Source organism: Podarcis muralis, chromosome 15 (genome assembly GCF_964188315.1).
Source record: "Podarcis muralis chromosome 15, rPodMur119.hap1.1, whole genome shotgun sequence".
Taxonomy (NCBI): domain Eukaryota; kingdom Metazoa; phylum Chordata; class Lepidosauria; order Squamata; family Lacertidae; genus Podarcis; species Podarcis muralis.
Genome location: NC_135669.1, coordinates 44407620 through 44420432, shown reverse-complemented (window position 1 = coordinate 44420432; position 12813 = coordinate 44407620). Strand labels below are relative to the sequence as shown.

The 12813-nt window shown below is 48.2% G+C and overlaps 1 protein-coding gene and 2 non-coding genes across 3 annotated transcripts; all 3 read left to right on the top strand.

Annotated features, from left to right (window-relative positions):
• The first annotated feature begins 285 nt into the window (after positions 1-285).
• RPL23A (ribosomal protein L23a) lies at positions 286-6234 on the top strand. The gene is made up of 5 exons (XM_028707463.2): positions 286-439; positions 2624-2804; positions 3857-4033; positions 4942-5011; positions 6077-6234. Exons 1-5 carry the CDS (start codon positions 415-417, stop codon positions 6089-6091), a joined length of 468 nt encoding a protein of 155 aa, XP_028563296.1. The 5' UTR covers positions 286-414; the 3' UTR covers positions 6092-6234.
• On the top strand, positions 3702-3774 carry LOC114586021 (small nucleolar RNA Z17). Its single transcript, XR_003704036.1, has one exon. It is a non-coding gene; the product is annotated as a small nucleolar RNA Z17 (small nucleolar RNA).
• On the top strand, positions 4125-4188 carry LOC114586020 (small nucleolar RNA SNORD42). The gene has a single exon (XR_003704035.1). It is a non-coding gene; the product is annotated as a small nucleolar RNA SNORD42 (small nucleolar RNA).
• Positions 6235-12813: the final 6579 nt, after the last annotated feature.

Genomic DNA, 12813 nt, shown 5'->3' with positions numbered 1-12813 from the left:
AGGGTTAACCTTCTGTGCCTCGAGCTTTGGTGTTTTATGCTATGATGCTCATGTTTCTTTCCCCTGACGAATATTACATATCTCTTTTACTTGAGATAAATGAACAAGCCTTGTCTGCGCCCCTTGATTTCCAAGGCTCCGCTCTTGACTGCCACTCCAAACGTGGCCGCGGGGAGGCGAGCTAAACCACAACTCCCGTCGCGCACCGCGGCGCTCCGCAGCCTCGCGAGGCCTCGTGGCGCGCATGCTCCCTCCAGCCTGGCTGGGGTGCGGGAGGCCCGCCCCGGAAATCTCTTCCGCCCGGCAGCTCGCGGGACTTCTCGCGGCCTTTGGACGCCGTAGCCTCGCGAGAGCTGGCGCTATAAGCTGGCGCGGGGCTCACGTGGTTCTCTCTTTTTCGCCTTCCTTTCCAAGATGGCGCCGAAAGTGAAGAAGGAGGGTGAGCCTCGTGGTGGGGGCTCGGGGGGGCGCCCTCTCTGGGGCAGCCGTGGACCTGGGGGGGGGGGCTGCAATGCGGGGAGGGAGTTGGCTGGCGAGGGCGGGGTATAAATAAAATTTATTATTATATTATTATTTCACCCTCCTATAATTGCTATAGCTCTGTTACTTAACTTTCTCTGTCGGGGGGGGCTGCTGGTTTCTCTCCCCCCCCCCTAAGTTGGAAGTGGTTTGGCTGCAAGGCAGCCCTCAAATAGGGGAGGGGGCTAAATTATGGGTAGGGAGGAGGTGGTGAATTGGGGGGGGGTCAAAAGGGCTTGTTTCCTGGGGGGGGAAGGCTGCTGGTTCGTTCACCCTTCTCTTAGCACTGCCCACCCCCCCAAGGTGGTTTGGATGAAGTGGTTTGGGAAGACTGACATGGTATTGGCCACCACATTTGGATGTGAGAATGATTAGAAAAATTAGAATATGCAGCAGAAATAGATGATTTGAGGAAACCATGGAAGCATGGAATGGAAGTCGACCTAAAAAGAAATTATTTAATGAATAGATTGAAATGTTTTCTTTTTTCTCTTTCTTTCTTTTCCCCCTCTGATTTTTTAAAAATATTTTATTTTATAGTCTACAAAAGAAAACCATAAAATAAATATAAAACAGGTCCAAAGCAATTGTCGTAGCAACAGTAAAATTACTGTTATATTTTGAAAAAATTATAAAGAAGAGGAGTTAGTATTGGCCACCAGCTTGGATGGCGTTAAAAGAAATTTTGACAGATTCATCAGGGTGGAGGGGGCTACCTGGGCCTACTAGCCACACAGTCAGAGGCAGCAAGTGCCTCTGAATAATGATTGCTCGATTGCTCGGAATCACAGGGATACGAAGATTTCCCTCCTTCTCTTGTAATGGTGAAACCCAATGAAGCTGAATGTTGAAAGATTCAGGACAGTCCAAATTGGAAGGGGCATTGAGGGACACCCAGCCCTGGCTGAGGCTGTAGGGTGACATGTGTTTGTGTTTTATACCTACCTGGCAGCCAGACCCATCTAACAAGTGAAGTAAGAGTTGACCTACTGTTGAGTGGCTTTCATTTCTGGCTTTTAGAAAGCTTGTAGGCTTCCTTCTTTTTCAAAATATGTTTTTATAGCAACAGGTAGCTTTCGCCCCCACCCCCCAAATCTTTATTAACCCTGAGCAGATTTCTTTACATGTTATTCTGCATGTTCTAGATCAGTAGAATCTGGCCTTTTCAGAAATGCTGCCCCCCCCCTTTACTCAAAGAGACACCCAGGGACCCACTTTTTAACTTCATGAAATATTTTTTTGTACAGCTGCAGTGTTGCTGTTGCAGCCCACTCCTAAATCAGGTTGTGACCCAATAGATCCTGACTTACCAGTGGACTAAGATGGTGTTGAGGCAAACACTATAAATCTACCCTTCCCGTTCTCATAATAAGAGACCTGTTGAATCAGACTAAACATTCATATAGCCAGCCCAGCATCCTGTTGTCACAGTGGCCAACCAAATAGCAACCAGACCATGATCACAACAGCACTGTCTACTTGTGTTCTCCTGTGACCGGTATTCAGAAGAGGTTGCACATAGCTGTCCTGGCTAATAGCCACTCAGAGCCCTCTGAATTTGACCAAATCTCTTTTAAAGCCATCTAGGTTGGTGCCCAACATTGCTTCCTGTGAAAATGAGTTCCATAATTTAACTGTGCTCTGGGTGAAGAAGTACTCTTGCCTGTCCTGAATCCTCTAACGTTGGGGTAACCCACCTTTCTAAATGAGGGTGGGCAACCACAACAACACACAATATTCCAATAGAGTATGCACCATAGATTTGTATAAGGACAGTTTTATTTTCAGTCCCTGATGATCCCTAATGTGGAATTTGCCTTTTCCACAGCCTCTCAACGCTGGGTCAACATTTTCATTGTGGTACCACAACCACAAGACCTCTCTTGACCATTCACTGCTAGTTCAGAGCCCGTTAGTTTATGCAAATATTTCCTTCCCCCTGTGGGTCACTAAAAGCAGTCTTTCTGTTACTTGAATTGATGTGGAGTAAATTGCATAGGCTTTAAAGGCCATGTGCCGACAATCCTGTTGAAGCTGTATGGGATGTGCAGAGGAATTTCCCCCCACCTCCCTGCTCATCCTCAGCTCTGTCTTCTCCTTGCAGCTGTCCCGGCCAAGACCGAGGCAAAATCCAAAGCCCTGAAAGCTAAAAAGGCAGTCCTGAAAGGTGTCCACAGTCACAAGAAGAAGAAGATCCGGACGTCCCCTACCTTCAGAAGGCCGAAAACACTGCGGTTACGGAGGCAGCCCAAGTATCCCAGGAAGAGCGCGCCAAGGAGGAACAAGTAAGTCGGCCCAAGAGATGCTCAACATGGCCCGCCAAGCTCTGGTAGCCAGGCAAAATACCCATGACTTGTCTACTCATGTATTAAAAATGGATTTTTTAATGGCATATAGTATCTTCCCGCAAAGAGTTCCACAGTGTCTTCCTTTAAAAATTGCTGATCAGTTTCTGCACTGTCCCTCTCAGCTCCAGTCTATTTTGACAGTTTTGTTTATTTTTAAAAAAACAGTTCTGAAGAAAAGTAAAACATTTACACATAGAAAATATCATCGAAATAATTGAGTGCAATGTCTTTAGTAAAATATTTGGAGGATAAAACTAGATGTAGTCTATTTTTATGGTTACTTAAGGATGATACATGAATGATGATTGCTGCTCCTGTTCTCCTCCTCCCCCAAATTGTTGAGGGAGCTTGAGAGTTTCCCCACAGGCATCCAGGTGTTCACTGTGAGAACAGGATGCGGGACAAATGGGCTGTTAGCCTGCTCCAGCAGAGCTCTTTTTATGTTCTCATCTCAGTTCTTTATGAATGCTACACAGGCATGTTGAAAGCAGTTTTATCCAGAGTCAGACCTCTGACCCTTCTAGCTCAGCATTGTCAACTCTGACTGGCAGAGGTACTGGCAGGAGGGACTTTCCCAGCCCTACCTGGAGATTCCCCTGGGGATTGAATCTGGGACCTCCGGCGCTTCCCAAGTCTTCTGCCAAGTCGGGCTCTTGGCCCATCTATCTTAAGCACACAGACTGGCAGAGGCCCTCTAGGGTTTCAGGCAGGGAGGCTATTCCCCAGCCCCACTGGAGATGCTGGGGGTTGAACTGGAGACCCCCTTTTGTATGCAGAGCAGGGGTTCCATTGCTGAGCCTTCCCCATGGCCTTCCCCTTTGGCCAAGGATCAAAGGTGCAGAGGATGATGATTTAGCGACCAAAGCCTGATTGGTTGTGATTACAGCTTAATAGTGACTGATGCACCTGGATCTGTATTTGAGGACCTCTCACCCTCACCACTTCTGTGAGTAACTGATAAATCCACCTTTTGCTGCCCTCCTTCCCAGGTTGGACCACTATGCCATCATCAAGTTCCCCCTGACCACTGAATCGGCCATGAAGAAGATTGAAGACAACAACACCCTGGTGTTCATCGTGGATGTGAAAGCAAACAAGCACCAAATCAAGCAGGCTGTCAAAAAGCTCTACGACATTGACGTGGCAAAGGTCAACACGCTTATCAGGTGAGCAGAGACCGTGTGTGTGTGTGTGTGTGTGAGAGAGAGAGAGAGAGAGAGAGAGCGCGCAAGCAAGCAGGGAGAGGCAGGTTCTCTTGTGCAAATGATGGAAACATTATCGACTGAAGAAAGTGATGCTTTCAAAGGAACCACTGATGCACAAAAAATGCCCTTCCAGGGATCGACAGAGGTGTAAGAATTCTCAGGGGAGGGTATTTGCCATCTGTAAAGCTTTAGTTCATTTTATAATCTACAGTATATCAAACAGAGAACAATAATAACAGATTAAAATTAAAAAGATGGAAAACAAAGCTGTAAAACAGGCACATAGAATGAGTACAGTGGCACGTGGGTTAAAACAACAACATTCCAAGTACAGAATATTATCTGATTGTCAAGCATTGTCCAAGATTTGCCAGGCTTGTGACGAGGTTGTCTTGAAAATGATGGTTCCATTGCACATGTCATAAAAGGAATGCCAAATCATATAAAAAGTGTCTGGACGTTCTAGTCCTTATCGACATCTCAGATTATGCACAATTTTCTCCTGATAACTATATTCCAGAGTGGGTGGTACCAAGCGTCCAGTGTAAGGTTTTGGACCGGAAGATAAGGTTTTCTTTGAACATCTTAGCATCTTGCAACGGGGAAAGGATTGTTTTTGCCAGTGTAAAGTAACTCAAAGCACACACCTAAAATTTAAATGAGGAACAGGTGCTGTTAAGAGGAAGAGCATGGATTTTGATTTTTTTAATATAAAAAAAAGTTCTAATTGCTCAAGGTAGTAAAATAAGCTGAAGCAAGAATATCACACACCACACTTATCCTAGGGAACAAATGTGCACCAGGGCTGGAGAGTAGGAATGGTGCAGCACCACTGCTTTTGAGAGCTAACACCACCTGTCTCCTTCCAGGCCTGACGGTGAGAAGAAAGCCTATGTCCGCCTTGCTCCAGACTATGACGCGCTAGATGTTGCCAACAAGGTAAGGAGGGAGAGGCTGATAGACCCTTTCCCCATAATGGGGCCTTGGAGTAAGGGCAGGCAGGGCCTGGCTGCTGGATCAGGCCAAAGAGGGCCTGGCTAGAGCAGCATCCAGTCCCTGCAGAGGCCAGCCAAATTCCCCAGAAGGAAGCCCACAAGCAGAACGTGAGTGCAAGAGCGCTCTCCCCGCTTGAGAGTCCTGGAATTACCAGCCAGGAGAAGAGGAGGCAGAATGGCCATCTTTACATATCGAAAGGGCTGTCACATGGACAGTGTAAACCAATGGGTTCAAATTGAAAAAGAGGAAATTTTGAGTAATAGTAATAATAAAATTTTATTTATATCCCGCCCTCCCCAGCCGAAGCCGGGCTCAGAGCTGCTAACAACAATAAAAGTAACACAGCATTCTAAAATCAATTCATTTTAAAATCAATTCAAAATCAAATTAATGGCAACCATTGGACTAGAGTTCTGTGAGGATTACCAAAGGAGGGGGGCAGACTGTGCCTTGGCCAAAGGCCTGGTGGAACAGCTCTGCCTTGCAGGCCCTGCGGAAAGATATCGGGGCCACGGCCAAAAAGGCCCTGGCTCTGGTTGAGGCCAGCCTAACCTTAGTAAACATTAGGAAGAACTTTCTGAGAGTTGGAACAGACTTCCTCAGAAGGTGATGAACTCTCCTTCATTGAGGGGTTTAAAACAGTCAGAGATTCTTTAGCTGTGGTTCCTGCATTTGGTGGGGGGGTTGGACTAGATGAGCCTTGGAGGTCCCTTCCACCTTTACAGTTCTGTTATTCTGGTCGTTACTGCTAGATTTTGTGTTATCGCTGAGAATACTTACTGGGTTTCTAGGAAATAGCCCCAGATCTCAAATTCTTGGACAGTTTTTGCACTATGAGGCTGAGTTGTATAGGCCGCTGTGAAGCTCCTTTGCTAGAAGATGTCAGGTCCCCCCCCCCCCCCAAGGAGGGAGCAGCGCAGTGGGTGGGTGTGAATCCCCAAGGGGCAGGAAAGCTGGGGTAGATCAGACGGCTAATGCAATTCTTCGCTTTTTCTTTTGTGTTTCCAGATTGGTATCATCTAAGTGGCCTGTTGCCAGCATTGTACGAAAAGACCTCCCGTCTCTGAAATGCATTTTGTACAAAATGTTTCCTATAGACTCCTGAGTCTAATCCCACCAGTGTCTGTAAAAGGATTTTGCAATAAATTGCATCTTGGGCTCCATAAGTAACTCCAGACATGCTTTCAAACAAATGCCAAAGTTGGGGGGGGGGGGGAGAGAAGGGGTCAGCTTTGTCACCAGGCAAGCGCTTGGCCTGTGGGTCTGCAGGCATCTGAACCAATGCTTATGTGTCTTCTCGTTCTTTGGGAGCAGAATGATGGCTGCCTGTCTGCAGAAATCCAAGACGGAAGCTGCCGTTTTCAACTTAAAGCCATTTCTAAATCTGTTCAAAATTGGGCACTTCCACTTTCTGACCACGGGGAGGCAGATGTTGCGAGAGACGGAAGCAGGTTGAAACCGCAGCCGTTTAGTGTTTTCTTTTTATAAGGGTGAAGAACTAAAGAGACTTTCCTTTGGAAAACAGGAGGGTTGTGGGTCCACACAGGTTTTCAAGCATAAACAACATTGTCTGCCCCCCAACCCAGTGTTTCAGTGGCAGTTAAGCTAGTGCCAAAATCTGTTTGGCAAAAGACTGGAGCCTTGAGGTGGTTAGCCCTTTTTCTAGCCCAAGGGCTGCATGGGCTCATTGCAGTTCCTCTGGGGCCATATGGCCCACCCACACTCTTCTGCAACCAGGTACGTGCATTTTGATAAAATAAGCCATGCAGACACGCACACAAGAAAATGGGAAAGGAATAAAGAAAGGGTCCGTCTAGCTATATGTAATTTAGCAAAATGTATATGCCGCTTGATTGTAGTAAAGCCTCTAAGCAGATGACAGTTACAGATAAAAATGATCAAGTAAAAGAGATTAAATGCATGCCAGCATCTACCTGTGTGTGGCTAGGGTTCCCTAAGCAAAAACTTTTTAGGCAGACATGGCAGAGAGTTCAGGAAAGGCACCTGCCTGTTATCAAGAGGCAGGGAGTTCCAGAGGGCAGGTGCCACCACACTAGAGCGCCACTTCCTTACAACTGCAGAGCTGGTATTGGAAAGATCAGAGCGCTTGAGCTCTAGGAGTGATGCGATCTTGCAGGTGACCTGGTCCCAAGTGAAGGGTTTTAGATTCTAGCCGTAATGCCTTGGACCTGATCTGGTAGCAAACTGGCAACCAGTGCAGATGTTCTTGGAGCACAGATGTTCTATCAGCATCAGTGGGGCAGCATTCTGCACTAACTGCAGTTTCTGGGTCATCCAATATTATATAATATTGCCAGAAACAGTTACAATATACCATATAGCCTTTTGGTATACCGTGTCAGAACTCTTCCATGGGTACCTGTCAGGGTGGGAGAACAGCTTTTACCCTCTGGATGCTGCTGGAGTGCAATTCTTGCTCCCCCTGAATTTTACAGGTCAAAAGTCATAAGAACTTAAGAAGGACCCTGCTAGATCAGACCAGAGGCTCATTGGTCCACCAAGCACAATTCAGGAGCATTACTGCATCTGGTTGTGGGGACAGACCATAGCCATCACGGCTACTAGCCATAAGTAGCTGCCTTCTCCTTGAATGTGTCCGATAATGATAACGATAATATTAGGTGAAGGTAAAGGTACCCCTGCCCGTACGGGCCAGTCTTGACAGACTTTGGGGTTGTGCGCCCATCTCACTCAAGAGGCCGGGGGCCAGCGCTGTCCGGAGACACTTCCGGGTCACGTGGCCAGCGTGACATCGCTGCTCTGGCGAGCCAGAGCCGCACACGGAAACGCCGTTTACCTTCCCGCTTGTAAGTGGTCCCTATTTATCTACTTGCACCCGGGGGTGCTTTCGAACTGCTAGGTTGGCAGGCGCTGGGACCGAACGACAGGAGCGCACCCCGCCGCAGGGATTCGAACCGCCGACCTTTCGATCGGCAAGCCCTAGGCGCTGAGGCTTTAACCCACAGCGCCACCTGCGTCCCTAATGATAATATTAATCCTCTCTTAAAGCCACCACTGCCTCCTGCGGAAGGGAGTTCCACAGTTTAGCTGTTCTGAGAAAGAAAGGAGGACTTTCTTTTCTCTATCTTGAGTCTTCAACTTCATTGGCTGTTCACGAGTTCCAGTTTTATGAGGAAGAAAAGCACTTTCTCCATGCTATGCTAAATTCCTTATCATGTCTCCTCTTCCTCACTGTTTCTCTAAACTAGAGAAAACCCAAACACCGCAGCCTTCCCTCCGTCTGTTTCAGCCACCCTTTTCTGAACCTTTCCCAACTCTCCCGTCGCCAGAGCCTTTTTAACTAGAGATGCTATTGAGGGTGGAACCTGGCACCCTCTTCCTGCTGCAACGTGGGGCTCCGTCTCAAAGCTACGGTTTCTCCCATTGTGCCAAACGCATTGTACCCGTGGGAGAGTTGAGAAGACGCCGCTTTAGTCAACAGCTGTCTTGGGGCGAAATGCAAGAGGCCCTTCCCATCTGCCTTTGTGCCTGGCCTGATTGGAAACCCAAATCGCTTTGTTAGCAATGCAGCAGCAGCAGGAAATCTGCTCATCTGCACATGCCTTCAGTTTGCCATTTATTCCAAGGTGCTGTTTTACTCGGGGACGCCGGGGTTGAAGCTTGAACCCTCCCTGTGGCCCATTACCCAGTTTTTCCCTAGACATCCTGGTACCATTACCCAGAACAAAGATCATAGAAAGAGCTGGGGAAAGCAGCAGTGATAAGCGAGGATGCAATGGCTTTTATGAAACTTCTGTATGGTGCAAGAGGAGGACAGGAAGACGTTTTTCTGAACCTGAGAGCCTGCCAGATCCGAGTCAATAGCCTATCTATTCCCACACCCTCACAGGGGCCAACCAGAGGCTCCCAAAGGAAACCACCTAAGCTGCGTCTGATCCTAAGAGCCCTCTTTCCCTCCTGCAGTTGCCATCCACTGGTATCAAAAAGCTTTGCTGACTCCAACTGGGGACGCAGGGCACAGCCCACTGGTCTTGAAAGACCTACACTGGCTTCCAGTACATTTCCGAGCACAATTCAAAGTGTTGGTGCTGACCTTTAAAGCCCTAAACAGCCTCAGCCCAGTACAGTGGTACCTCAGGTTACAGACGCTTCAGGTTACAGACACCGCTAACCCAGAAATAGAGCTTCAGGTTAAGAACCTTGCTTCAGGATGAGAACAAATCATGCTCCGGTGGCGTGGCGGCAGCAGGAGTCCCCATTAGCTAAAGTGCTTCAGGTTAAGAACAGTTTCAGTTTAAGAACAGACCTCCAGAACGAATTAAGTACTTAACCCGAGGTACCACTGTATACCTGAAGGAGCGTCTCCTCCCCTATCGTTTTGCCCAGACACTGAGGTCCAGCTCCGAGGGCCTTCTGGCAGTTCCCTCATTGCGAGAAGTGAGGTTACAGGGAACCAGGCAGAGGGCCTTCTCGGTGGTGGCCCCCTTCCATCAGATGTCAAGGAAATAAACAGCTATCTGGCATTTAAAAGACATCTGAAGGCAGCCCTGTTTAGGGAAGTTTTTAATGTTTGATGTATTACGGTATTCTAATATTTTGTTGGAAGCCGCCAAGAGTGGCTGGGGAAGCCCAGCCAGATGGGCGGGGTATAAATAATAAATCATTATTATTAGTGGCAATTCATAGCATTCTCTGTGAATCTGCCTTTTCTTTTAAAGACACTGGGTTGGTCCCCCTCCCTGGGGAAGTGAGTTCCACAGTTTAACAAAGCGCCTCTTGAAGGACTCCCTGGAGCGTTGGTGCCTCGGAGCTCTCTCAGCCTGAAGAGCAAACTTCTTTTGATTAACTGACAAGAGATCCTTTGCCTTCCATTTGGCAATGGGTTTGGCTGCCAAGAATTTCCCCATAAGTGGGAGGCATGTTGCAAGTGGGGCTGGGTGCTTTAGCAAGGGAGGGCAGTGCCTGTTTGGATCTGGGACGTGGGGTGGGGGAGAGAGTTTGGAGTGGGGTGAAAGTGGAGCTGTTGGAGTGGGGGCCCTGGATGGGTTTGTGCCAAATCGCTTCATTTTAAGGAGCTTGTGTGCAAGGAGGTGGATTTGCTATAGATCCTCGCAGCAGCTACAGCTTCATGAAAAGGGCCCCAGCATCCTGTTGGGACACCCAGATGCTCCAAAGCAGAACTCGAAAGCAGGGCCTGAAACAAGAGCCTTCTTTTCCCCACTGGTTTCCAGCAGCTAGTATTCAGAAGCATTGCTGCCTCCAACTGTGGAGGCCGCGCAGAGAAATCATGGCTAGCAGCCCTCCAGAGCCCTCTCCTCTTCCACGAATTTGTCCAATCCTCTTTTAAAGCCATCCAAGTTGGCCGTCACTGCTTCCAGTGGCAGGGAGTTCCACAGCTGAACTAAGCGCTGGGGAACAGAGCCGCTTAACCGTGGGGGAACCGAGCTGGAAGCTGCCCAGAATGGCTGGGGAAACCCAGGTGGGTAGGGTATAAATAATAAAAATATTATTTATTATTATCAGATGCAGGTTGTGAGCACCCTCTTAACACACTGCAGAGAGAAGGAAAGCCATCACTCTGTGGCAAAAGCTTGCAGCTGGAACACTGCCACGTCCTGGGTTTCTGGGGCCCTCAAGAGTCCCAGGATGGGAACAAGGCGTCACCAAGTTGACTGAGACAAGGACCCTCTCAGCTGAAGGGGTCACATGCCTGAGCAGGCTGTTTTGGAGGTTCAATCTCCACAAAGAACAGTAAATACCTGCTGTTCTGTAGTCTTTGGTGTTCAGAGGCAGGTTGCATCTGATGCTGGAGAGCATCCAGCCCTCGTGACCAGCAGATTTCTTCTCTGTTAATTTATCTTAATCTTTCAGAACCATCAAGGCAAGCAAGTTGCAGCGCGCCTTGTGGCAGCCAGTTCCACAGGTTCTCCACGCCCTGCCATTTCATTCTCTCTGTTCTGAATCTCTTGTTTTCGTTAGATGATTCAATGTTCTGTTATTGTGGAAGGAGAGTTTAGGACGGAAAGGAAAGGGGGGAAAGTCATTCACGCTGCACAGAGTTGAACAGTGGAACTCCCTGCCACAGGAGGCAGGGATAATGGACACCAACCTGGATGGCTTTAATAGAGGATTGGACAAATTCCTGGATGAGACTACTCTGCCTCCATAGTCAGAGGCAGCAAGGCTTTCGAATGCCAGGTGCTGGAGACCTCGGATTCGAATCCTTGGATTCGAGGCCTTGTGTTTGAATCCTGTTTGTGGATTCCTCCATTCCATTCTGTTCATTGCATTTATATTCCACCTTTCGTGCAAGGAGCTCTTTACAACAACCACCTTGTGAGGTAGGAGAGACTGAGTGGCCCAAGGTCACCCAAGCGGCTTCCATAGCTGAGCAGCTATTTGAACCCTGGTCAGTTTCCACCAGGATACCACCCTAGCTGGTTGGCCACTGTGAAAACAGGATTCTTGCTGGACTAATTGAGCCACTGGCTTGATCCAGCAAGCACTTAGGTTCAGAAAACAGGAAAAACCCTCTCCCTGCCCTTTGCTTGCGCCGTACATAAATGCTATAAAAAGCCATCACAGCCAATTGCTGCTTTTCCTGACGCTCCGATAAGGTCAGTTTCCAAACCAACGGTTTTACGATTCCAGCAGGGGATTTGCTTCCTTCCCTCGGACCATTTCAGTCGCCCTTGACAGCAACCAGAAGCAATTCAATGAAGGCTGTGTGCGCTCTCCGTGGTCACATGAGTCCGTGAACCCAGAACAAACTCCTGGAGCTGCGTCTGCATGGCAGCCTTGTCCATGGCAAAACCTCCTTGACGTTCAAGAAAGAAAACTTAACATCCCATTTAGCAGTTCAGGCATGCAGAGAGCGCCAGGGCCAGATTTATTTGGCCAGTCTTGGTGGGAAAAGGACTTGGGGGGGGGGTGAGACCGCCTGCCAGTGTCCCTTTTGCACAAGCTGGGCTTGCAAAGTTCCCTGATGAATCTTCGCTTTCTTCCCATAAAGTCCTCCCCATCCTTGGAGCCAGAAATCTGTCCAAATTCAACACAAATATGGGTTGCCTGGGCTGGGCTGGGCTGGGCAGAGATCCTTCCAAAACAAGCCGTTGCAGAATTGTAGAGTTCCAAGGGACCTCCAAAGGTCATCCAGTCCAACCCCTGCAATACAGGGATAACAGCTAAAGAGGCCATGCACCCTCTGCTTAAAAACCTCCAAGGAAGAAGAACCCACCACCTTCTGTGGCAGTCCCACCATCAAACAGCTCTTACCGTCATAAAGTTATTCCTAATTTTCAAGTCATAATCTCCTTGTAATTTGAATCAGCCGAACTTTTTAACATTTCATTTTCTTCCTGCAAGTTCCTTGTCCTTATGATTATGCTGGGAAACGGGAAATGTATTGGGAGATGGATTCGCAGTCCCTTCTCTGCTCCTTGGGTCTCACAATGATCTACCTCGCTTGGTGGTTGTTTCTGAGCTCCTGCTGGGACCCAGATGGGAATAACTTGCCCTGCTTTAGTGCAGACAACCAGTAACTTCTTGTGCTGAGATACAACTGGTGTGATAGCAGCATTCCACCTCTTTTTATCTGGCCAAAGCCATTAATGCACTCTCTGGCCTTATCCTCCTACCTTCTATAACTCCTGCTCTCTCTGATCCCATTGCCAGCGCTGGCTGGGGCAGATAAAGTTGCAATCCACAAACATCTGGAAGGTTATAGTCTTTCCACTGCGTACGCCGCAAACTTGCTTTGTATT

Excerpts from the sequence above, each read along its gene's own strand:
- RPL23A (XM_028707463.2), top strand. The coding sequence starts at position 415 with ATGGCGCCGAAAGTGAAGAAGGAGG. Across the intron at positions 440-2,623 it reads GCCGAAAGTGAAGAAGGAGG|CTGTCCCGGCCAAGACCGAG; the intron begins GTGAGCCTCGTG and ends TTCTCCTTGCAG. Across the intron at positions 2,805-3,856 it reads AGCGCGCCAAGGAGGAACAA|GTTGGACCACTATGCCATCA; the intron begins GTAAGTCGGCCC and ends CCTCCTTCCCAG.